At 45.2% G+C, this 26,471-nt stretch overlaps 2 protein-coding genes across 3 annotated transcripts; one reads left to right on the plus strand and one right to left on the minus strand.

The window, feature by feature from the left end:
- Atg12 (Autophagy-related 12) lies at positions 1-3,197 on the minus strand. Its single transcript, XM_084604008.1, has 4 exons — positions 2,952-3,197; positions 2,535-2,671; positions 234-296; positions 1-146 (listed from the first exon to the last, which is right to left on the minus strand). Exons 1-4 carry the CDS (start codon positions 3,106-3,108, stop codon positions 87-89), a joined length of 417 nt encoding a protein of 138 aa, XP_084460134.1. The 5' UTR covers positions 3,109-3,197; the 3' UTR covers positions 1-86.
- A 58-nt stretch (positions 3,198-3,255) lies between these two features.
- Tsen54 (tRNA splicing endonuclease subunit 54) lies at positions 3,256-23,232 on the plus strand. Of its 2 annotated transcripts, none has more exons than XM_084604006.1 (9): positions 3,256-3,428; positions 4,986-5,156; positions 7,287-7,350; positions 9,600-9,683; positions 9,855-10,003; positions 11,563-12,651; positions 14,230-14,486; positions 17,355-17,547; positions 20,718-23,232. In XM_084604006.1, exons 1-9 carry the CDS (start codon positions 3,274-3,276, stop codon positions 20,872-20,874), a joined length of 2,319 nt encoding a protein of 772 aa, XP_084460132.1. In that variant the 5' UTR covers positions 3,256-3,273; the 3' UTR covers positions 20,875-23,232. The 2 variants fall into 2 exon arrangements, with proteins under 2 accessions (XP_084460132.1, XP_084460133.1); XM_084604007.1 differs by lacking the exon at positions 3,256-3,428 and adding an exon at positions 4,561-4,622.
- Positions 23,233-26,471: the final 3,239 nt, after the last annotated feature.

Below are 26,471 nucleotides of genomic sequence, written 5' to 3' on the forward strand. Positions count from 1 at the left end.
ATTCCAGCCTATATAAACTTCACGTCACATGTATAAAACATTTATTTCACAAATATGTACAAGTAGCTTAAAACTAAACTTCAGCCTCATCCCCAAGCATGGGACTTCGCATAGTGCAAGGTCAACTTCCCATTGGAGCCAAAACACTGAAAAGAAACACAACATACATTTCTGCAGATATTTGTGACCATCCCAAGTGCTGTTCTTCAAGAAGGCTATACAAGAACACTTACCTCGTACAGATTGCTGATCTCTTCGTCCAAAGCTGGAGCAAATGCCTGGTTTATGTACAGGAACTGTACAAAAGATAAAGAAAATTGCAGCAACATAAAGCATCTCTCAAGGAACAAATTTGGAGCTCCATGTAAACTTTTTTTAGAATAGTAGTACGGAGAGTGTGACACCTGCTGTTTGTAAATGTTGCGAGGACTCTATTACTCCCAACGCCTGAATGCTGAAGCTCACTTCACAAGCAGTGCTGCAAGTATTCGAGAAAACATGCTTATGGCAAAAACAAGCTGCACAACGAATATACTTTGAAACTAGTGATTGGACAAGAGTGGATGCACTCATATTGGCATAGTGCAGTGAAGCACAAAAATGGAAATGGCAAAAACAAGCCCAAAAGCCATAACATTTTTCGATGCCAGTCGTTTATGTGCTGTCAGTGTAGCTCTTCTCTCAAGATGAAACATACAAACAACCTAGTAATGTGCCACGTTGAGCATCAATATATTTGTTGTGCCTTTCTGCATGACCAGCAATCATACCCACTGTCTATAGACCTTTGCATTTTGGGCTCTCTGGGTGCTGCCATATTGTTCACTGGACAGCAGTGTGCACCCCGCGCAAGCACTGTGGAAGCTGCAGCTAAACTGGTTTTAGACTGTCGAGAGAAGCAGAATTTCGACAACTCCCTCGCCTGATGCAAAGGTCCATACAGCCATCTAACAAAACCTGCAAAATTGAACAACTTGGAGCAGGGATAACATGACATGCAGATACTGCCACAAGAGTCTTAAGAGTAATTATAGTAAGGCATAAAAAAAGAAAAAGGGAACCTTTCCCACCTATTTATTTATGGCCCACACTGCCTCTTGTAAAGTTGGAAGGGGGGGGGGGGGGGGGACAGATTTTACTTGAAAAATATATTGCAGATCAAGCACATAAAGGAAAAGCATAACAGAAGAACAAGAACACGAGCGCTCCAGACTATGAAAAAGAAAGAAAAGCACATGGAAATCTATAGGTGATCTCATGCAACATAAACACGTGAACACATGAGCACATGCGAGGCAAAAATCTTTGTTACAGTACTCGACTCCAACATTAATACCAACAGCCAAAACATAACGAATAGTGTCCAACAGGCTTAATCATTTTGGAGAGGAATAAAATGCGTCGCTGGAAGAAGGCTGTACAACAGCGACAGACAAGCAATTCCATTGCTAACTGATCTTGGAAGGAATGCCTCTTTTTAAGCTACAGTATTATACTCCCGTCTATAATGTCCATGGCTGACACATGCAGGAGTGTAACGAGGTATAAAAAGATAGGTACAATGGGAAATACCATTCAGTGAATAATATATTGCATGAAGCAGCCTTAAGCAAAACATTGTTCCGCAGTGTTCCAGTGCTTCTCCTTTCAACGCTTCATAGGCTGGATTGAACTAAACTGCCTCTTTTGTACTGGTCCACCTAGCACATATTGGGTCACTATTGTTTGCATGTTTTCTGATTTGTTTTCGTGTATCTTTGGTTAGGAAACCAAAGATGCACATATGTACACATGCAGTTGCTCTCAATTCTTGACCGGGCAACCTGTGAATTCCACTCTGTCCACACACATACATGCACATGTGTACACAATAGTTTTCATCTGTGCTTCAAAAACATGCCCATTCATGGCGATATCAGGTTCTTTTTCTTTTTTTTTTTAATCCTTTCATCAATTAAACCACACAGTGCTGTGCTGCAGCAATCTGGAGGTTTGAAGTGCCAATAATAGCAAGAAAGCTTACTGTGCCCAGCATGCTGTCAAGTGCCAGAGAATGTAGCTTTTTAGAGGGAAAGTGGCCCTCCCTAAAGACTAAAGGGCTTTATTCTTCCCAACATAACAAGCACGGCAACTTCTGTGACTTGTTTCTGGAGTTTGTCTGTGCTTGTTAGTACTTGGAATCAAGCCGCGGTCAAAAGTTCCAGCAATGTTTCAGTGCTCACCATACCTGATGTTTTAGAAAAAAGTGAAGTAGCCGGACATCTAATAACAGCAGATTACTCGGATTATGGGGTTATGATTTGGTTGGCCGCGATTCGAGACGAGGATGCTGTAACCATCAAAAATTGGAAGAATATCCTAAACACTAAAACGTCATCTCAAAAGAAAAAGCTGTACGACTGCACACAACCATGCCACTGGCATGTCTTTCGCAATTCTATACCCTTCCCTATGACTTCGTAGGCCAAATATTTGCTAACAAAATCGAATGGCCTGACAAAGCGACCTACGCAATCAAAATGCGAAGTACGTACCAGCGACTCCGAGTGGTCGAGCTTGAGATACTTTCTTATAAAGTCCGCAATGTCCATGATCTTTGACGCTGGTGCAACAGCCCACTTTCTCTTGACCATAATCGGCGCGTCGCCTGTCGCCTTCAGCAAGACATCAACTGCAAAGCGAAAGCATACCAATATCATACACAGGCGATCTCATACATTGACAGCCACATGATAAATGCAGATACGTGAAATCAGTAAGCTAAAATGTTTTGTCCGGTATCTCGAAAGTGACCATCGCTTCTCGGTAACTATATGCCTGTCGCACAAGTTTTACTACCACCAGTATTCTCAAATTTCGTGCTCGACAGAAGCTGACGTAGAAAACAAATGTCACAAGATTTCTGTGGGGGCGCAAAGCAACTGCTAAGTTCAAATTTGAAATCACCGTACTTTTTTTCTTTTCACTGGTATTAGTTCCACTTGAATCTACGTGATCCCTATGCCCTTCTTGCTTTTCGGTCGAGGCACTAGCCTCTGAAGTGTCTTCCACAGCGTTGTCAATAGTCGTAGACTCTGCGGTAGGACAGCCTTCAGTTTCTTCGGACATGATCACACGACTAGCGTAACCTGTCAAATCCCCCAACACGACTAAACAAACTAAACTGGCTAAACACCATCCTGAGATTGGATAGCGCCGGATCTGAACGGCCCCGGCCCGACCATGGAACTTGTAGGTAGCTAATCTTTAGCCAACACAAATCGTCTGTCGGCCATGGATGGCATGGCTGCGGAAGCGGCAGAAGTTAGTGTGGACGTTGTTTTGTGCGACGAAAACACGGAAGAAGGCGACACAAATGTTGATTCTGCCAGTGCAGAACCTCCTATGTCAGATTCTACCGAAGATGACTTCGCTTACCAGCTTCCAAGGTTAGAAACAACCTTCACAGACTTCCTTGGCCGTGCCAACCAAAGCGCTTGCGCCTCCAATTGTTATTGGCGTTTACTTTATCTCTGTTATTTGAAATTTTAATGCATGTTTCAGGAGATGTGTGGGTGTGAGTGTGCCTGCATTTTATGTCTCACTGATGAGACAGTGCGAGACTGTGTGCTGTTTGTTTACTGGCGAAGGCGTGCTTGTAAGCATTCGAGATTACGTTTTTAATTGCCAGTCATCGAAACGGTCGATTTGTGAATGGTTACTCCTAACAGAAGTGTCCGTACTGTTTATACTTTTTTGAGGGAACTACTGTACCGGAGTACCCCGGCTCGAATCCAACCGCCGGCAGCTGCTTTTAGATGGAGGCGAAACTGAGTGGTGTCCGTGTGCTGTGCGATGTCAGCGCACGTTAAAGAACTCCAGATGCAGGGCTTTAAGTCAGGGGGATCTCGTCGGGTTTGAGACCCCCCAGCAGTATTTAAGAGTGGTTTGAAACCTGCCGCGCTCGAATGTATAAGTACTGCATGAATACAAAGCAGCTGCCAGTTTTTATTTTTGTCAAAGGTTTTCAAAACATTTTTCTCTATTGTTTCCAAAATTTCGCAGTTTATTAAGAACCATTAACACATTTTCTCAAACCCGAGACGGAGAAAGATAATTTCTCCACTTTGTACAAAAAGATGTGCGAAGCAGGCCACCACCAGCTTTCTTTCTCTCCCTTTATTTCCCTTTCCACCTGTGCTCGAATCACTGCAGACCCCTCTTCAATGGAGTAGTCAAAATTTCCTGAGCCCTCCACTACAGCATCTCTCATGGCCGGAGTATCTTTGGGACTTTAGACCGTACAAACCAAATCAAACCAGAAAGGCATTTTACTTTTGTATTATACTATTTTCACTGTTGATCCTCTTCCTCATCCCTCATCTCATCTCTCACATGTCACCCCTCCCCCTTTCCCACCTCACATCTTGAAGGACACCTTGGGTCCCAGGTCAGGGTTAGCGACCTGTCCTGATATGGGCAGTACTGCCTTTTCCTACCCATAAATGCCTGGGCCACCTGCCATAAATGCTAAATAAAGTATTATTATTTCCTTTAGGTGCAGTTGAATAGCACATTGCGGACTAGTTGGTTGATCGTCACAAGGTAAAACAGCGCAGAAACCACACACAGGACGCAGAAAGGTGAGACGAAAGGCACCTGTGTTCATCTCACCTTTCTGCGTCCTGTGTGTGGTTTTTGCACTGCTTTACCTTGTTTAGGTGCAGGCCAGCGTGGTTAAACTTTTCTTTTTTTCTGAATGTCAGCGTACTGCCCAGGCGGAACATTTACTGCAGCTAGAGTTCTTAGACAGAACATTTACCGCTGTTGGTGTTCCGTTCGTCATGTATCGGTGCATTACTGCAGCTGCTATGCTGATAGGTTTGTTTTTGGGTCTGGAATAGTATGTGTGTCTTTAAAACAAACCGAGTACTGCTTTACTGCTTGTTTTTGTTTAAGAAATGACCCATTAACTTTATTTCTTTACGTTCATTTCTGGCTTGCAGTGGGGAAGCCATCTACAGGTCACACAGCAGTCGTGTGCACGACAACATAGTGAAGGGTCGGATAGGTCCAAAGCGACTGGACCCAACTGGTTCGGCAGAAGAGACTGAGCTGATCGAATCTCTGAGGAAAGACAGAGCAGAAGCCCTCAGTCGTGTGGGATCATTCAGGCCGTGAGTGGAGGGACTGCATTATGTGCTGAAATTTTTTTATCTGAACATCCATGCATATGTTTGCTTGCAATTTTTGTGCAATATTCACTGTCCGGTTCTTTCTCTTAAAGTACTTTTAGGACAGCTTGTGATTTTTATTTGCTTTTTTACGTGTTGCATGCCAGTGCTAATTGGCCCTAACAGCAAAATCACGAGGAGGTAGAACTGTGAATGAGCAACTACAGTAGAAAAGTAAAAAGTTAAGTTTACTGGTGTTATCCAAGTCACCTCAGGCTAATGAGGAAAAACGCAGTACTTTTAAAAAAAGTCAGATGCTAAAGTGCTTGATGGTGGCTCATTTCATTCTGTCATTGCATTGGTTAAAAAGCTTTCTCATAAGTGTTATATATTTTTTTTTAATTTACTGCAGTGAATATTACATGCTGGGTTTTGTTCACCTGGTGTTAAAGGAGTATAAACGCTTAATTTTTGGTTGCGTGTTTTATTCCTTGCATTGATGCTTAAGGCATTACTATACACGGATCACCATATGCTATTTCCTTACAACTGCTAACTAATCTGTAGTCAGATCTCTTTTTTCACCTGTTTAAAATGGCAGTCTAATTTGTCCTTTGTCGTTTTGACTCACTGCAAAACTGAAGCCAGCTGGCCTCAAGAACAGGAGTCAACAAGTGTAGAAGCAGGTCGCAGTTATTTTCTTCCTTCACATAACCTGTACTTAACTTTGCCATCACGCTGCTTTTGAAATGGAAGCTGGAACAGCTGAGAAAAATTTAATTATAAACCATTTAGTGGTCATAAATGAATATCACATGGTGATCCATGTACAGTCGACGTCACTCTTGTGTAGAGCGCTCGGGAGACACATGTCCCTGTAAATAAGGCTAGATATCTCCGCAGCGTTTAGGTTCTTGCGGCAACACTCGATTGAAAGTGGTGCCACAGATGGCCGCAACCAAGGTAGACACTAGCACCTAGCCCAGAAGTCTGGAGTTGGAGTCTAGTTTCGGCTTTTGTAGCCCGATATGTCTTGCTCGAGCGCTCTACACAAGGATGACGTTGACTGTACGTCTTACATATCATTAACAAGAAAATGAATGCAACCAAAAAATTCTGTCTGTACCCGTTTAAGACTCTTTTTCGTCGGTGTAGTTGTTTTGACTAAGCAATACTAATATTTTGATTGGTAATTAGCTTAACGCTTGTCACAAATTATTGCACAGTTGATTGATAGGTTGGTTAATGTGCAGGCCAACCAATGAGTGCCCGTGACCATGCACATATAATTAAAAAGCCCACCAAATTTTGCAGTGGATCTGTAATGTTTTCACTTCCGATGTACGTGAACCTTTAGATGGTAACAAGGATAGCCGTCCTTGCTCTCTAGTAGGTTTGTACAGGCACCAGGGTCCTCGTAACGTGGCTTGAGGGATTTCGAACAGCCATTTATCTATTGAGTTCAAAGCAGATGATCGATTCTTTAGAAGTAGCAGACATGTTTTGTATGCATAGCAAGAAGCCCCTACACCAGTCCTCATCAAAATTATTCGTTTTTTCTTTGGTTTGAAGCCTCTCTCCTCATGACAGTGCTATTATACTAGAAGCTGCGAAGTTTCAGGGGGTGCAGTTCGCCCTTTTCTCACATGGTGGCTGCACGCACCTGTATGTATCCTGCGTTCCTTCGCACAAGCTATACTGATTCAAAGCAAACCGTGCCACGCATACACAATTGGAGGCAGATATTGGAAGCCGCAAGCATGCACCTGCCATTTTGTATAAGCAGTTGGCAACATGGATGTAACGAAGATGCTTTTTAGTTGGCACTTGTGGCCTGGGGACATCATATCTCTCCATCCGATGACGGAATTTATGACCAATGACTCATGTTTTTTTTTTTTTCAGCGATGTTTCTAATGCTGCCACGTTGAAGCTGAAAAGAATGCACTGTGGTGGGGCCGCTTAAGTTAGGTGCAACTCTAATAGAACATGCTCTGACGCTAGCATGTGAAAGCTGTTGTAAAAACTTGTGAAAATTACTGAGCACAGTGGGAAGCTTATTGATGGTGCTCTGGTCATAGTCTATGTTTGCTAACACCACAATGTGGTGGTTCTTGTGGTTCTTCTTCACAGCATTGATGTCTTGCAAGCATTATGGGAGGAAGAAGAGAAAAGAGTAGTCGTCACTAAACACAAGGTAAATGTTTTGAGGTCTGTTACATGGCAGCTGGCTGATAAGACAGCTTGCCACCTGTGTCTGAAGTTGTATGATGCTTCCTGTTCCTTCGTCTTTCTTTCTACGTGGTCACCACTGTCAGATAAGTTTGCCTTAATGGCTTTCTAGTTGTCCAGTGCTTGATGTAGAACATGCTGTCGCCTTTTCAGGGTAGGTTTACACCATCACGCATGAAAAAGTTGCAAGAAAGCTATGCACACGCACAAAAAAAAAAAGGGCACTCATCCTATGTCCTGTCTTGTGCATCTATGTATGTGTGTGCACATAATTTTTCGTGCTATTTTTCATGTCTGAAAGCTTGCTCTTGATTATAGGCTGGCAGAAATTATTTATTACTTCTTTTTGTCTAGTTGGATCAGTGCAAACAATGCTCACATGCTTGCACACAATTGCTGCTTTGATTATATTGCTTTCCTTCAAATGGATTACTGCTGTTTATAAAGTGCTCCTACTTAATCGAAATGCTTTTTACATTGCAACCTCAGGCTTTGTTGCATTGAAAGTACAGTAAAACCTTGTTAATTCTAACTCTCTTAATTCGAAGGTTTTCTGCGGTCTCATATTTTTCAATGTGAAATTGATTGAATAATTGAAACCGGAGGCCTGGGCTAGCCTGGTTAGTAAGATTTGAGGTGTAAGACGGCATTGTCTAATCCCTATTTTGCCACAAACCCAGCGAAACAACGGGTTTTCAAAGTAGCAGGGCAAAAGGCCCCTCGCTTTAATACTCCCCCTCCTTCTCCCTGCACACCCTGCACACAAATATGATCCACGGTACACCTCGCAGACAGTCGAAACGCGCGCCTGCAGAGTAGAAGAAACGCCTTGACTTCAACACAACAGCCATACCGTTTCCGTTTTCGCGACCATCAAAATTGCCGCCTGCAGAGGAGAAGACAGCCTTCACAACAAAGCAGTGGGCATATTGGTTTTTGTCACGTGCTTTTGCCCCCATTCCAGCCTCTTCATAGTGATATCGCGTGTGTCGTGCCGGCTTCTGTGCTGTGACGCTGTTTTGTTTTGTGTTTGTGTGCGTGTGTGTGTGTGTGTGTGTGTGCGTGCGCGCGCGCATGCGTGCACTGCAATTGGGGGATGGCAGCTACCAGCCGTCGTGTTTGTTTTGTTTGGGCTGTGTGGAAGTGAAAACGCCGAAGTATAAGACTTTAAAACACTGCAGCAGAAATTCTGCTTGATCCGAGAAGCAAGCAAGAACATATGTTCCAAGACGAAGTTGCAGGAAGGCACAGCGTGTCTGTACTGACGTTGTCCACAATGCTCGAGAACAACACAAACCTTCGCCTGGAGGCCTGCGGCAAGCTGTGTACAGCCTTTAATGGTGTGCTCCCTCTGCTCGCATACTGAGGGCTCAGGCCAGAGCTAGCGGAAGGACACAGGCAACATTCACCGTGCGCTTACGCTTTCACTTCAAGGAAAGGGAGGACATGTTTGTTATGCAGTAAGCTACATTGCAAAATGCTGGGCCAATCCCTAGATCTCAGTACAGCCCATTGTCCTGTTACATTTATGATCACAGCGCCGTGTGTGCAAAAGTGCTGATGCGTTCGTGGTGGATCAAGGTCACTTGTGGATCGTACGGCTAACCAAAGGGTCATATCACTCTTAATACAACACGAAAGAGGATGAGGAATATGTCGAGCACGTCTCGACAACACAGGTCGCACGTTGATGGCTTATTGCACATTGTCACCGGCAGTGACAGAGGACTGTACCAAATCAGGCTCTCCCAACTCAGGAGCATCAGTGTGACAAGTGTGAGCTCAGGACTCCATTTGGCCCTGGACTTAAGCAAACTTAGTACAAGGTGCACAGGCTTGCATCTCTTGTTTGATCCTCATGCTTGATCTCTTGGAAGAGGGCGAGGCGGGGGAGGGGCAGGGATCCTGGAGGGAACACTCGACACAACCTCCTGCTGCCATGTCGGTGGCGGGGTCTCCATTCGCTTCCTGCGTGCTGCCTCGTGTCAAAATAACGCTCAGTATGTCACTCGGAGATGGTTCATTGGGGACAGGGACCGATGTGGGAAAAAAGGAGTGTGCTCAGGGGCCACATTGCCCACAAATACATAAAAATAGGATGAGGCACTGATTATTACCTTCTCATTCCCATCATTCCCTCGACCTCCCAAATATATCCCAGAGCAGGTGGCCAATAGGTTTTAGATGTCGACCTTTACTGTTGGCATCTTGCAGGGCCCTTACCTGAAATTCATGGGATTAAAAGTTGGAGATCAGACTGTGCTGGATCCTCTGGAGGCCCTGTTTCTGCTCGAGGCCGTAAGTTGCCCGCCTGTTTTCCTTACTATTTTTGTTATTCCAAAATTTTCTCTCCTTGAAACATTGTGAACCATATTTTTAGCCTGGTGACCAGAGCTCGTTTAACTCCATTGCTTTTCATGTCATGTAGCAAAAATGTGTTCAAATTGTTGCCTTCCTTCCTTCCTTCAGAACCAACTGTTACTCATGCGTGCCGGTGTTCCCATGAGCATCTCGGAAGCTTATGAGCTTCTCTTGAAAGATGGTGACCACTACGACAAGTATTTGGTGTATGCCCACCTCATGAGGGCTGGATACATAGTGATCCCATACAGAGCACAGTGAGTTTGCTTTTGAATTAAAATTTTTCAGCCCACTTGTAGTCTCAGGGTTCGCGCTGTTCCGTTGAGCAACTTGGAAAATTGCCGGGAGGTTTGAAATGCCTTAACATAATAAACATTTACTGTATTGGGTCTTGGGGGCTCACTTATGCTTCTTATCTAGACTATGATAAAGAGGAGCAACACCCCACTTACAAGTAGAGTACAGTTAATTCTGGGCATCCTTAAGCAGCGAAGCAGGTCACATGACAGTCACCGCGAGCCTGCGGTCTGCAAGGCTGGCTTCAAAGCATGACGGTCTGAACACTTATTGCCACTTTCTCTGTTTGACAGTGTTGTCACCTTTTAGACAAGCCTTCCAGACGAAAGGTCATATTAGACGGAGTTCACATTCATCTCATTATGCAGTTTTATAATGTCATTGCGAAGAGGGGCCTAAGACATGCAGCCAACCCAGGTCTGCATAGAAAAATTGACTGTGGGAGCACCAAAAGGAGAAGCACTCCTTGCAGGAATATGGCGCGTGGTTTGGTATATCGATTGTTCGGCTGAACAGGAGTTTGATATGCTCAAGAATAACTCCTATACTTTTGCATGGGATATTCAAGGGGTATTCTGAGAGTTCAATACAAGCAATAATTTGATATATCCAGACCTGGAATCGACTGTAATATCTGTGTGACCCTGTCTTTAAACCTGTAGTTTGACTGGTCTTCGACCAGTCACGTGGGTTAGTCGGAAGCACAAAATAGAAGCAGTAAATGCGGGACTGGGCATTTTGGAGTTGCTTACTACTGGTAATTAGAGCCACAGTGCAATAACTTGTAAATTGTTGCACATTTTCGATCCACTGCTAGCTGAAAGTACTTGTAACATTCTCACTGCCTTTGTGTCTGTGTGCTCGCTTTGAGACTTTCCGCTACGTCTCACAGTGGTCTGTGTGTCAAAGGCTCAGCTTCGCATGCACTGCCCACAGCTGTTGCAGTAGAATGCTGTTTGGGCAAAACTCATGTATGCAGCGTATTTGCTTAATACGGTCGTCAGTCCAAAACAGACGCACAGCGTTGTAAAATCTGTCCTTACTTCCTCACTCCTTAACATCTATTTGTGTGAGTGGAACGCTTAAGGTGGAGGAAAATTGTTTTGCAGCTGGTTGGGTATGTGCACAAAACAAAGTTATGCTTCCCACCAAACTGTTCTGAAGGTCTGTTAGGTAATCCATTTTTGATTAAATGATACATGGGGGAGGGAGGGGGGGTGCTTACTGCAGCTGTTTTGGTGCCAGTGTTAGCCTTAGAACATAATAGTTTCAAAGTATTGTACAGTGAATGTTCTTACAAAAGCACACTTCAATTGTGCCGAGGAGTTTTTCCACACGTTCTCCTAATTTATGGGTTTCTGTTGCGGCATGAAGGTGACCTAAGTGGTATATTCCACAGCTAAGTATAGAGGCCTTCTACAAGGTTCAGTGAAACGTGGTCATGTGCAAGAGACTGGTGTTTTCTGATTGCATTTGCGATGCAGCTAGCTTACCATAGGTAGTATTTCTAACCTCCCAGGCAAAGTACTGAAGAAGACACTGTCACAGCAGCGCCAAAGGCCGGAGCTGAGGCAGAGAAAAAGGATGCACATGAAAGCGACGACGATGTAGTCTGCTTGGACGACTCCGATGACTCGGACATCTCTGTCGTCAAGGTAGTACCTCCGAAATTTCCGAAGCTTGATCCCTCAGTCACAATCACGCCCGTCACCAAGCCAGAAAAGTCGCCGTCTTCCAAGTCGCAACAAGATGAATGCGACCTCTCCTTTCCAAAGTATGTTGCCGGGGAGCTGCTGACCTTGAAGCGCCCCCCAAGGCACCTGCTTCCTCGTAATGTCTTCCCTTCAAGAGAGTGGTACGAGGTGCATCCTGACCAGTGGAGCCAGGAGGACGACTCCTTCAGGGACAGGTGGAAAGGCAGAAGCGGGCCCACAAGTTGGGAAAGGCGTGGATTCTTCGGCCAAAGGGATCCAGAAGTAAGTGACCCGCAAACCCAGTGCCAGGGCAATGGACAGGCGTGGCAAGCACCGAACACGTCGTGGAGCTCTCCAAACAGATCAGGGCCAGTGACATCCAAGCAGAATAACCGAGGAGGCCGAAGCTGGAATGATGGCTGTGCAGAGATGTCTCCCAGTTACAGTGACAGTTCTGTTCAAGCTCAGCACCAGGGTGGTGGCAGAGATGCCCACTGGAACAATGGGCCGAGGCCGCCGTACGATGGGGCTTATCAGTGCAGGCCTTGGTTAGGAGGGCGTCAGCAGCCAGCACCCCCTTGGAATTCCGGCGACTTCCAAGGAATGGCTGGCTTGCAGAGACCTCCTCACTGGGGGTCCAGTCAACCACCCTGGCTTGCTGCACCACCACCCCTGATCCGCCATCCTCCACCACTGCAGCATTCGAATCGACCTTGGAACTCTCAGGAGAACAGTCGGCACGCCCCTGGTGAACAGTACGGCTATTTCACGCAGCCACAGAGATACGAGCCGCCATGGCAAGGGCAGGAGACTCAAAGGCCCGGCTCAGATTTGTCCTTCCACTCTGGACCAGGCCGGCCAACCCGGCAAAACCAGACACCGTATCGACGGCCGGGGCAGCAGAGGAACGACAGGTACTAGGCATGTTGCACTGTCGGCCTAATATATTATGCACTTTCAGTTAGGCTGCCCAGACTGGCAAAAGTGGACTTGCATGGATGCTCAGGGCAGAGGAACGACAGGTACTGCATTCGTTGAATTGTGTGCAAAAAGTTTGAACTTTAGGTTACCTCATGAATTGAAAGAAAGCATGTTTTTGCTCAGTGAATGGTATGACACTTATATCAGGCAGATAACTTAATATTCTCAATTTTTATCTATCAAAATACGTACTCTTGATTGGCTTAGTAGTAAGTAGGGTACCTGTAAGAGACATTGACACAGACCAGGGTCAGCCTACATTGATTCCCAAACAGCACTTTGATAAACTATAAAGAGCCAGAAAATGAAATGCAGATATCACTGCTGCAGATTGGGTGATGACATCAGGTAAACATGTTAATCATTAGCACATACCTTTGATCTTTTGAGGCCACACAGCCGTCTACTGGTATTCAGGGTTCACAGGATCGGTAATTATCTCTGCGTTCTTATCTAGCAAGTGTGAATTAAATTTAGAGGGTGTCTGCATCAGAACTATGTTCGATCCCAACCATGGCATGCAGATACTGCGAGACGTCAGTGTTAAATAGCCCTGGGTGTTCGGAATTGTTCATAGCTTTCCACTGTGGCTTCCCTCATAGCTGATGTTGATTTGGGATGTTAAACCCCCATGAACTAAAGCCAAACATCAAACATCACGATTGCAGTCTCAGCCTGGCCCATACACTTGGGCCCTGAGAGAGTGGCCTCAGTGTTAGTGCACCCTATTCTCCAGAAAATCTGGCATCATTATTATGAGAGAAATTATGAGAATACCCCTATCAGGTGCTAGCTGGCAGGTGTCATGGCCGGGCTTTATGATGTCGTGGGACTGCATGATACGGCTGAGTGCGAACTTGGGCTTCTTCTTTGCAGCAGGAGGGCGCAATGAAAATCGACCCTCTGGGACCCTTGGATTCCGAGTCGCACTACTTGTGTGCCATTGTAGGCTTATTCGTGCGAATTGGTTAAAAAGCAAGGCTTTTAATCTCTGTGTTGAGAGTTCTTTCACGTAATGTGGTAGGTTACGAATGCATGCTAATGAGTATGTGAGATAACTGAGGCACAAATAGTAAAGTCCATGCATGTGAACTAGAATCTGCACAGGGAATCGGCAGACAGGAGCTAATAAATGTGTCACGTCGTACACTGAACGGTGCAGCATGTCTCCCCAATTTTTATTTTAAAAAATACTTTCTGGCTCATAAAAGCTTCTCTTTCAGTGATAATAACCTTTTTCTCATTAGAACATCAATACGGGCTGTCTTCAGTTTGTCCTTGAAGGGTCGTTTAAGGTTTCACAGACACTGGACTAGCATCTTCTGTGTGAAAATGCTGTGCGTATAATGTGCACGTGTGTGAAAGTGCGCGAGGGACTTTTAGTGTGAGTGCATGTCGCTTCATCCCTGTCATCTTTGTCTGGAGTAGCCTACCAGGTCGACGTGTGCAGTTTTTGTGAAGGAGTGTCTTCTCCTCTTCACAAGCACTGCCTCTCTGGCTCTGTCCCGCAGTTGGGTCTGCCACAGGCGGCAAGGACGGCCACATCGTCCCAGCCCGTCCCGCCGAGGCCACAGTGGTGGCGCCTCGGACGAGGATGAGTATCCGTCGGCTATGCCCCATTTGACCGGCAAGGAGACTAGCTGGGCGGATCTCAAGTCGGGCCTGGCCCAAGCCGAACGCACCGAGGCACTTCTCGCTGGTGAAGGTGCAGTGCTGTGGAACAGCTCAGCTCAGCCCGTGATCATGCCTACCCAGGACCTCTCGCTACGTGAGTCCCTTACTTCTGCCCTCGCCAGCACACTGCTTCTGATAGTCGAGGTGCACGAGATGTAATTCATTGTAATGTGACTGTGATTGGTCAGTGGATGGTGTGACAACAGAAGACCACATGGCACGGCCGAGTTCTGCCAATTCAGGTTTCTCCTTCAATATGAAAATTCGTCCAAGAGTCTTGGGCCTCAATTCAGGCTCGCTACCCCTAGGCCACTCGGGAGGCTTGATTAAAGCAGGGCTTTCTTTATATTGATGTCTTCATGTCTCACAAGTAATCCTTTGCATACAGTTATCAGCTACCATATTGATAGCTGATAGCTGTATGCTAAGGATCACTTGTGAGACAATATATGCACCATTTAAGGGACTAGTCACTAAGCGAGTAGCAAACTGCATGTATGCGAACAAAGAACCGCAAGGGGGGCCGTAGACAGGAGAGGCGCAAACACTGCCATGTGGTACCATTATTAGCGAAGCTTAAGTGTCCACTTCCTCAGGTGGACTGAAATTGGGGAAAGTAAATTTTAACAAAGAAACAAAACTTGGGGGGGGGGGGGGGGGAGCTCAGCTCTGCTTTTAAGGTTACGATGCGACAGTGTTTAATGCCACCCGTTTGCCGCCACCCTTGCAGATTCCCGTCCATGTCGCTTCACTTTGCTACTCGCTTAATCAGTGCTTCTTTATTTATTATTATTTTTTGTGCATCTATTATACCATGAATACTCATTAGCACATGGTCGTAAAGTACCGCATTGTGTGAAAGCTACCACTTTGACCAAGCGGTATGAATTCACTTGCCTAGCCTGGGGGAAGTGTGTCTAAATGGGAACACAAAGGTCCTAAAAGGCCTGATTTCGATCCTACCTTTCCATCTCAAAGGCATAGTCCGAGTTCGCAGGCACTGCCTACTCGGCCACGTCACGTGGTCTCGCGACGTCACGCAGCTCAACGACCAGCCAGTGGGCTAGAAGTTACCTGCCAGTGCCATGCTCACAACTTCACTCGGAGTGCTAAATAGCTGCACTGATGGAACAGTCATTCGTTCCACCAACGGACAACCATAAGTCCGCCTCGCGCGGCAGAAGCCCATATGTGGCCCCCTCCTAGGCCGGGGGGAAATCTTGGACTCATTGGAAACCAGTGGGTACCGGGTGGCAGCGGGTGGCAGCGGGGATCGAGCCTGGTGCCTCCCAAATGGGAGGCAGATGCTGGATTTCTCGGAGAACGGAACAGTTAACACTGCTACATTAAATATGCCCGCTGAAAACAGAGAAGCACGTGACAATGTCACGTTCAGATGTGTCTTGAAGGGGAAGCAGGTACATTTTCTGTGGAAGTATCGTCGGGCACTTATGACACTTGCTAAGGTGGCGAGCCACCTGTGGAGAGGGATCATGTGAAAAGCAGTGCCATCACGGTGACGCTGATGACATAACACTTTTATGGAGGGTTGCCATAGCTTTGTCTTTGAGCCTAACCATCTTCTTTTGGCGTTACCTATGTATGGCCAGTTTATGCATTTGAATGCATTTGATTGGCAGGGTAGGGCCCTTATCTGAAAGCGGAATTTTTCTTTTCAATTATTAAATGAAATTTTCAGTTATTTATCAATATCGCCATCACTGTTACTTGGCCTATGCCTCGTCATTACCCTCGTAAGACAGCACTCACCTGTACTGCAGTGAGTGCTAGACAATTAGACAACGATAATACAGTAGGATCCCGCTATAGTGAACTCAGATAAAGTAAAGTGAAACTGTAGCCCCAGTTCATCTTCCATAGACAACTGTACATTTTTTTCCCCCTTTATAGTAAATACATTTTTGGTAAAAACAGTGATAGTAAGTTACATCTTTCCGCGGCGACGACTTCCCACAAAGTGACATGCACGCGCACATTATCTAGATTTGCGTGTCAAATATATTTTTTTTTTCCCCAAAAAAGGGAGGGAAACGCCGAGTGTATTTTTTTTTTTTAAATGGCTTTACCACTAAGCTTAGTAGCGTTTAGGAGAACCCAACCTTAAGCAAGCCTTGGAGCCGTTAGGTAAAGCACGCAGCACGTAGGAAAAAAAAAACATTAAGCTGTCTACAAACATGGAAAGAAAGCAACACAGTCCATTCAGAAAGTAAAGGAGAGTAAAAGTGCTGTGAGAAATAAAGAAGGGAAGAAATGGCCGAACATTCGCAGGACGAGGCAGTGGTGGCAAGAACTGGAGGTGCGGCGTGTATAGTTTTGCAGTGCTTGACTGCCGTGCGCGTTTTTTTATTTGAAATACTGCGGACCATGCATGGTCCTAGCAGGAGGGGCACATTCAAACATTTTGCAATACATGAAATGACAATCCTATGCATAGAGAAAAAAAAAAAATAAGTAGACAATCAATCAGAATTGAAGATATAGACAGGCATTGCAACACAAAACAAACCAAAACTCATAAAATAAGGAGATGACGTTCCAACTCTGTTGCAAAATTGCTGGACAGAAAAATATGAGCAGGTAAAGCATTCCATTCGGATACAGTTCTGGGGAAGTAACTATTTTTAAATGTGTTTGTGCGGGCGAAAATTTGTGCCAGTGAGTGTTCCTGCATATGTCTGGTTCTCCTCGTATAATGAGCTTTGACGCATTTCGGCAACTTTATTTTTATTTTTTCTTGTAGGCAGTGATGTGTACTTTACTTAGTGCCCAGTGGCACCCGTCCACAAACAAAAATTGAATCATGCGTGTCCTTGTCTTGGAGAGCAGGTGACAAAAAGAAACTGTCTCTTTTTTTTTTTTTTTTTTTTTGCAAGAACTTAGCAGAAGAAAATTTGCGACATGAGAGAAGTATGTCTTCATTCAGTTCTTGCTTGCACCGCAGCGGGCATTGTGTCCCAGCTTGCCTACCTGGAGGAGGTGGACTGGGTGAGCGGCAAGTATCCTCAACAGTCTGAGAGCTGTCCAATGCTTGACACCTTGGAACCCGTGGCTCCAGATCTGGACGTGTACCTACCGGGCACAGCGTACAGCAAGAGGAATCCAGGGCCACCCGAATGCAGAGTCTCTGTGGTCAGGTAGGCCACGCGTTGCCTGGCGTAGTTGCTTCACTCCCTTGACTAGTATACAGTATTACAGTAAAATGCATCATATGCAGTACAGTATACAGTACAGTCTACACTACAGTATCCAGTAGTCTAAAGTACAGCCTACAGTACAGTACAGTATACAGGATTGTGCACCTTTATTGTGAGGACTTTGAGAAATTTTCCTGCCTCCACCACTGTTTTGTTTGCGGTTAAACTATGCACGGAGCTTGCACATCGCGGTAACTTTTGTGCAGCAGCGTTTGACTGTGGTTCCTGCCTGTTTTGGCCATGCATAGCGCAAACACGTTAGCGTCTGCACTGAGAATGAACCACCAAAGGTCACTAAGACTAGGCTGCCACCAAAGAGCAATGGTGGGGCTATCTGTTTGAAAGAAAAGCGCCAGGGCGAAAAGGACATCTAGGCGATCATTTTCAGGGCTTGCGAGTCCCCTGCAGGTGACAGATAGCACACCCACTGCGTTTTGATGGCGACCTGCCATTCGCAGCTTTTGATTCCTTCATGTCAGTACAGGCAATTACGTGTTTGCATGATGTGCAGCCAAACCAGGTAACTATCATTGTCAAGCTTACTACAAGACAAAAGTTGTCGCAATGTATTAGCTCTTTACCCAGTTTTATTGCAAATGAGCCAAGATGTTGAGGCGGAAAATTTTTTTTTAGTTTTCACAATAAAGATGCACAATCTGCATACCATAGTTGCACAAATATTCCATATTCTGGAATTAACCCACTGTTTTAAAGGAAAATTTGGCATCAGTTTGGTTTAGTTTGTAGGGTTTAACGCCCCAAAGCGACTCGGGCTATGAGAGACGTCGTAGTGGTGGGTTCCGGAAATTTCGACCACCTGGGATACTGGCATCGCACAGCACACGGGCGCCTTGCTTTTTGCCTCAATCGAAAAGCATCCGCTGCGGCCAGGATTTGATCTCGCATCCTTGGGCACAATAGTCGAGTGCCCTAACCACTGCACTACCATTGCGGAGCTGGCATCAGTTTGGAGAAATGCCTGATTACACTGGTAAATATAAGAAGGTTTGAGTATTTATGGCAGAAAGAGTTGTTTTTTTTTTTTATTCGAGATGTTTGCCACCAGGCATAGTGAAAAAGCGAGAGGTCAAAATTCCATGTCATACGTCCACCTGCTCGCGTGCATGCCTACCCAAGCATCCATCTCTCCATATTTAACAAACACATGTGTTCAGCTGGTACCACATCATTGGTTTTACAACGTTGTTTACCTCAAAGCATATTTGCTGTTAGGACGACACAATATGGTTGTCTTGCGATAACAGACAGCACCGGCCAGTTGCGGTAAGGTACTGGGATATGTTGAATATCACCTCTGGAGATAAGGTGCAGGTTTTCTAGCCATTATTCAAAAACCCATAGGACAGTTGAGAGTGTGTGACAGATACTGCGACTTTCCTATTATCAATCTACTATTGCGCACACGGCACATGTGACTGGGAACATGTGGCTCTTTAGAGGTCAAATTGTGGAACCAAATGTCATACATACTCTGAAATTAGCCGGAGGGGGGTCATGATAGGAGTTTGTACAGTTGAACCCGGATATATCGAACTCAAAGGGGATCACGAAATAGTTCAATATATCGATAATTCAATATACAGAAATTGACTTTTGATGCTACTTGCGATCTTGAAAAATGATACTGTATTTGTCGCTTAATCAACCCACTCACATAATGAACCCACCCTCTACGTTTGCCGCCGAGAATTTGAAGAAAAAAAAGCGTTAGTCTTTGTTTCGGTCGTCGCATCCGCAGTTCATTTATTGGCAGAGCGCCAAGATGCTGCGCAGCAATAACGTCACGGTGTGCTTATCTTTCTACTATTGTTTTGATAGCTCCTGCGGTGGCCGGGAGCGAAGTTGGCAGAGTACACGCGATGGCTTGATTGCACAGCCTGGTTCGATTTATCACACCGCGCTTGGAGCGGGCGGAGTCCACTGCCACAAAGTCACTGGAAAGCATGATAGCTGCAAATGTCATTCAAAGCAAACAATGCTAAAAGCTGGTGTCATGATTGCAGCTGCCCATTTTTGTTGCTTCATAGATGCAAGGATGGACGACTCGTAAAAAAAAAAATCTGTTGCTTTTAACGTCCGCAGCCACCATAGCTTACGCTACTCCTCACGTTCAGCACGACAACAAGAATAGTCGACTCTCACAAAAAAATATATATATATATCTGCCGCTCCTTAATGTCTGCAGCCTCCATAGTTTACGCTACTCCGCACGTTCAACACGATGACACAAGACGTCGAGAGGGATGCGATCGTCTTCAGGAAAGGCGCACCTTCCAGTGCGGGGTGCGGAGTTCAATAAATCGAACGACCGATAAAATTGAAGCTCTATACTTTTATGAGATTTTCAAGGGGATATTTCCCGAGTTCGATATAACCAAAATTCGAATTATCCAGGTTCGATATATCTGGATTCGACTGCATAGCTATCACTCAAAACGGACGTCTATTAGAAAATCACGAGTCTGAAATTCCTTACATGTCATTCTTTTTTCCAAGCTGCCCTCGTTAATGCGTAATCTTTCCTTGCTTCATGGGTGGCTTGTACATGGGTTGTCACCAGTGCTTGACATGAAGAGAATTGAAAACAAGAGAAATAACTGAATCATGTCCATGCCGGGACTGGAACCAATAATCTTTCGTTCTTCAGCCATGGACACAAACCACTACTCTGCGCCAACTTCCCGAGAAAGAGTCCGTCATTCTCTTTGTCTAGTGTAATGACACTGGAGGGAGTTATGGAAAGGGCCGTGGCGGCAGTAAGTAAGGAAAAATGTTTTATTTTAATGTAGAAAAATAATACAATAAATAACTAAAATTTCTAGAGAATACAAAAGTAAATAAAATAATAAATGATATAAAAAAAAGCACACCATTGAGAAGTGTTGTAAGTAAAGTAAAAGTAAAGTTGTAGATGTCTGAAAAGCAACACAGTGCAGAACGAGTTTATAACAGAGCTAGGCACGGAACTTGCAACGCTTTTGCATTTCTGTACATAAGTTCATTAAATGCACCCCTGTAAATATTTTTATTTACTATCTGCTCATTAGCTGGTAGTCAATACCCAGTGATGTTATTTCCCTTTTCGGCAGATTCGGCAGTGGCGCTCCCCGCCTGCTAGACATGATAAGGCGGCAAGCGACTCCGACCGACAGCGTACCCCTCGTGTTTGCAACAGTGGACAGCGGCCAGGTGCAACTGAACGCATTGGACGTAATGTCGACACCGCGGTTTGTTCCAGGACCATGAACAATGGGGAGGGGGAAAAGTGCATACACCTTAAGCGTTTTACCTGAAGCGGAGTCCCCTCCCCCGCAGAGTGAGTGCTGCCATTCCAGCTTCACTCCCTCCAGCTTCGGCCAGCCATGCATCATCACCGCCATTGTCGAGTGCAGCCGCCACCTCCTGCGCTAGCCGAGGTGTTCAGACGTAATTATACATCTTGTTATGGTGTAATTATATGTCGTAATTTTTTGATGTAATTAACCAAATGTAATTATTTGATGTAGTTAATTACATTGTTATGTAATTATGCAAGTGCTTGGTGGAGAGGCAGGGTGGGAACCATCAGCCTTCATTATCAATCCTTGAGAGACTGGGAGGGCATTGCAGGCTGGAAAGCTGCTTCGTTAAATTTTTATGCCGATTTCTACTGGTCGCTCCGGAGCAGGTTTTTTCACTCCGAGATGATGGAATTTAACTGGTCGACAGATAGGTTGCACGTATTCCACCGGTCGTTTGGAGCAATTTGAGGCGCTCTAGCGCGAACCGCTGGCCAAAGTTGAATCTCGCCTGAAGTTCTAGTCGATGTTGGTGATTCTGAAGGCTGTGGGATTTTTTTTTTTTTGCTGTTTTCGGCAGTTCGAAAGATATTGGCAAAACACACTGGGTACCAGCGCTTTTTGTTTTCTTTTTGTATGCATATTTCGAAGTATGTTTAACAAAAAACGCCTACAGTGTTAAAATTGTGTGATGTAGTGTTTTAGGTCGTTCTATTCCAGTTCGGTTGCCCAGCTCCAACCGACCAGTAGAAATCGCCATTAGTCTGTGCTTGCTATACTGTTCATTTTCGTAGAAAGTTACCTTACTGCCTTTGGAAGGGCACAGACAAGGCAAGCAAGCATGCAAAAGCAAGCAAAGAAGGCATTGGTGTCTGTGAGTTGGCTTGGGTGAGAGGAGTGTGGTGCGTCTTTTTTTCTCCAGCTTTCCCTAGATGTGGTGTTTGTTTTGGCTGGAGCATTTGTTTTGGATTCACCACCAGTGCGGGGAACTTGTGTTCTTGTTCCCCACACCCGCCTGTGTGCCTCACTGCTCTGCATTTTGCATAATTTATTGAGGCCTTTTTCATTCAGGATATGAGTAATCATTGCAGTTTATAGTTACGTTTTGGTACCCTCTGAGCTAATAGGTTGCTATTTACGTTTTGATAGCTAGTAGCTTGCATTGAAAAATCAAAGTGTTGGCACGTTTCGTTCTCTGTTGAATCTGTGTTCGTTCCATCAGCTTGAGAAAACAGTGTTGAGTTCATGTTCAGTCAGATGTCAACTGGCTTCTTGGTGAAAGACTGTTTTCCTGTAACACAGATTTAAAAACCATCAAAGCCAAACGTTGGCTATCCCTGAAGTAGAGGGCAATGAACTGGGTAAATACAGGCTTACCGCTGGGTACATTCGTACATTTTGTGTCACTTTTGTAAAAAATTTTTTTTTCTGTGCAGGAAGCAGAGATCAGTAGATTGTGATCAGATTTTATGTTTGCTTAGATTTGTAGACCATTATCTTAAGCTACAGTTGTCAACACCCTCAGTATATATATTTTTTTTTTTATACACCATTTTTTTTTATTGTTATTTCAGCAGAGCAAGTACAGCATCTGCTGCAGGGGCAGAGGCTGCACTTGCACTTAGGCATTGCTTACTAAAAATGTAGCGTATGTTGCTTGTGTTTAATAGTTTTGTTCACGCACTTTTGCATACCCGAACTGAGGTACCATAACAATTTTGGATTAGTTGCTGCCCCGGGCAAGATGCAAAGGGAAATGCAGTTTACGCTATAAAGTTGACGGTTGTAATGGTATGCAGTTTATTTTGCTGCCTGTTACTGTAGTAGAGGCTGTTGGCAAAACCTTCTGAGCCCACAGTAATGATTGTAGTAATGGTGGAGGTTTCAGAACTTGTACAGGCATGCAGTCAGGAGTTGCCACCTATGCATTAAAAAAAATGTAAAAGAAGAGAAAGAAGAAGGTGCACGTCTCTGTGCGTGCTCTAACTTACAGAGAAGATTATTGAATTTTTTGGATTTACAGTGACCTTCCTGGACCCTTTCCAAATGAGGGTGTTCGACATCATTCACTTGTCAGCGTAGCTGCGAGTGATTTGTACAAATGTAAAAAATTGAACTGCTCTTGCACTTAAGTGCAATCCAACATGAGCGATTTCACATCTGCTAGCTGATGTCTATTCCTGTACAGAGCCTATTTAATTAAAGTGTCCATCACAACGCACAACCATCCATGTAACTATGAAATAAAATCTAGAGTAGCGGTTTTGTGCTACCAAATGTAACTTTTAGAACTGGGGGGCCCTGCACCACGTATCCGTAAGGCCCGTGCGCGCCGCGCATTCGAAGGCCGCGCCACTATCCCAATGCCCCCTGCGCGGTGCCTGTTTCCCTCTCCCCGCTCGTTCGGGGATAACCGGTCCCGCGCGAGGGGGCTATAAAGGAAGCCTCGCGCCGCCGTCGCTTCTTCTTGGTCCCTGCCTCCTCGTTCCTGCTTCGCTCCTGCTTTGCGCCTGGAGCTTCTGCACGGAAGACGACCCGCAGGCTGCAGCCGCCCGGACGACGACCTAGCACCGACTTCGACGATCCCTGTGAGATTAAAGATGTTTGTCGTGCGCATCCCTCGGGCAGAGAAATCGCCCACAACTGGCGCCCAACGTGGGGCTGAATTAGCACCCATGTGGACGATTTCTCTGCCCGAGGGATGCGCATGACAAACATCTTTAATCTCACAGGGATCGTCGAAGTCGGTGCTAGGTCGTCGTCCGGGCGGCTGCAGCCTGCGGGTCGTCTTCCGTGCAGAAGCTCCAGGCGCGAAGCAGGAACGAGGAGGCAGGGACCAAGAAGAAGCGACGGCGGCGCGAGGCTTCCTTTATAGCCCCCTCGCGCGGGACCGGTTATCCCCGAACGAGCGGGGAGAGGGAAACAGGCACCGCGCAGGGGGCATTGGGATAGTGGCGCGGCCTTCGAATGCACGGCGCGCATGGGCCTTACGGATACGTGGTGCAGGGCCCCACAGAACATGTGATTGTGGTTGGATGTGTGCGCAGGCTCGACTTACTTCATATTTTACCAGCCGATGTCGGTGTGGAGTGGATGCTTCCTTTTGTTGTGTCATACATAACTCATCCGAAAGCAGTTCCATAATGTTCACACATCAACACCCTTTTGCCTGTGAACAAAATTACCAATGCGGTGAAGTTTGCAATGTTCTGAAAAGCTGAATTTTTGTGCATGATGCATTTCCGCGTGCTGTAATATAAGTTTTACACTGACCTTTTTCAGACATCTGTACAGGTGATTCATTTACATTGTTTAATAGTGCAGTAAAATCTCGTTAATTTGAGCCCCTTTAATTGAAAAAATTATAGTAATAATTGTTTCACAGGAAAGGAACCACGCAGTATCTGTCACGCGTATTGCCGTTCCCTGAAAACTGCAGCAACGGAAGTGCTGGGTGAGTCACTCGAAAATAAAACACAACCTTACGTTTTGGTTTTGGTCGGGTATGAATGCGCAGTACGGAAACTGAAATGCAGTATTAATAAAATAGTTTTATGGATTAAAATTACTTGCTGTAAAGAGCGTAATACATCGGTGGCGTACGTCGCACCATCTTTGCGACATTGAATAAATTAACTCTAAAAAATCGGCGCGGCGTAAATCTGTAAAAAAAGCTGTTAAAAGGCAATTGTCACTAAGAGCTGTTTCTGAACGCAACCTGAGGGTAATACACACTCATTGAAGACAGAAATTGATTACAGTGAAGGTAATATAATAGTGTAACAGTTGTCATACTGTCACATCCTGACTGCGTTCGCGGCTGGTTTTGCTGCTGTTAAGAACAAAAAACATGGTATTGTATTATGCAACCTAAAGGAGAACATAACCCAGTAAATGTGGTCATAATTAATTTGAATGTTGTGAATTTAAAAAAATTAAGAATTGTACCTATAGGAATCGAACACGTCTTACAACCAGGTGCGTGGTGTTAATTCATTGCGCCACAGAAGCGACGGGTAGTGCGGTTTTTAAATGCGTTATTTGTTTTGATTCAACACACTAAAGATGGCGCAATGGACGCAACTGTCAGAGGATTTTTGCAAGCAATTTTAATCCAGCAAACTATTTTATTGTGTATACATTTTAGTTTATGCACTGCAGTGTATACTCAAAAAAACATATAGCTTTATTGACTTCCTTTTTGTTGTGTTTTATTTTATAGTGATGCCACCCGGCACTTCCGTTGCTGCAGTTTTCAGGGAATGGCAATACGCATCTGTCACACTTTTTTCTGTGAACACCTGAAGTCCCTCAGGAAGGTGAAAAGTCAAATCGGCTTCAGACACAGTTTTTTGTGAGAATGCAGATAATGAGGCTGCAGCACTAAAAACGTCATTTTGGCTTCGGTTCATGTGTTCACCGGAAAATATTACTGTGATGCAAATCGTTTTTGTTAGTTTCCTTAGGCCCGTTCGATAATTCGAACTTTCTATTAATGCAAAACTTTTCCCTGTTTTCATGAAGGCCGATTTAACGAGAGTTTATTGTAGCGAATTGTGAGTGTATTAGATGTGCCACAGTGGATTGATAAAGCATGCATAACTGTCGGATACATTTCAAGATTGTGCAGTTTGTAATTACATCAAGAAAGCAATTTCTATAAATATGTTTGTTGCACATCAGCTCGTTTTTTGGTTGTCTTATTTTCAAAACACAAATCAGCTAGCGCCTTATGGGCATTCAGATTTCTGCCAGAACCCCCTCTGTGGCTAATAACGGCAGCTTAGGTTGGTAACACAATGAGTCCACTGTTCACTGTAGCACTTGTTCATGCCTTGGGATGGCAGGGAACTATGTGTGTGCCTAGTAAAGGATAATTGTCATGCGCCATTACAGCTGGCCAGTAACAAGTTTTGAACCTTTTGAGTCAACTTTTTGTAGCGTTAGCTACACTGGCCGAGGTTGAGCAGTTTGGCGTTTCTCCTGGAGAGCCGTGCTGCGCGAGGAACAGTGACGTTACACAGCTGGTGCGCCGAAGCCTCGGCCTCCGCCGCGCGCGCGCCTCGTCGGTCTGCGCCTCGCCGGTCTGCGCATTCCAGAAGAGTGACGTCCCGTGACGTCGAGGAGAGCCTCAGTTCGCAAGTCAAGCCGACATTTCGACGCGGGCTCATGGACTTGTCTTCTTCTAGGCCTTGGTAATTTATACAAGGCCAACGTGCACTCAAAAAGTGCGTGTTGTATGACTGGCCACGTAATCATGACCACTGCATACGAAGCTTATGAGGAAGGCTAAAAAGAAAATATATAGCGTCAACACATATCGATCTATGGCAGTGGATGCATGCAAATTTTGTCTGCAGCTCTTCATACAGACGGCACTGCATTTGTATTCGCACTTTTGTTTTCTTTATCCGGCAGTATATATCTTCAGACATTTTTTGTTTGCTTTGAGACGCGTTAGCTGCCGAGAGCTTTTGGCAAACGCGCCGCAAAAGTTGCGAAAAGAAGTGCGCGAGGCGCGGAACCCTGAGCTCACAGTGTAAAAATAACACCTGCGCGGAATGG

The sequence above is a fragment of the Amblyomma maculatum genome, chromosome 5, assembly GCF_055883805.1.
Source record: "Amblyomma maculatum isolate TAMU_Amacu chromosome 5, ASM5588380v1, whole genome shotgun sequence".
Classification (NCBI taxonomy): domain Eukaryota; kingdom Metazoa; phylum Arthropoda; class Arachnida; order Ixodida; family Ixodidae; genus Amblyomma; species Amblyomma maculatum.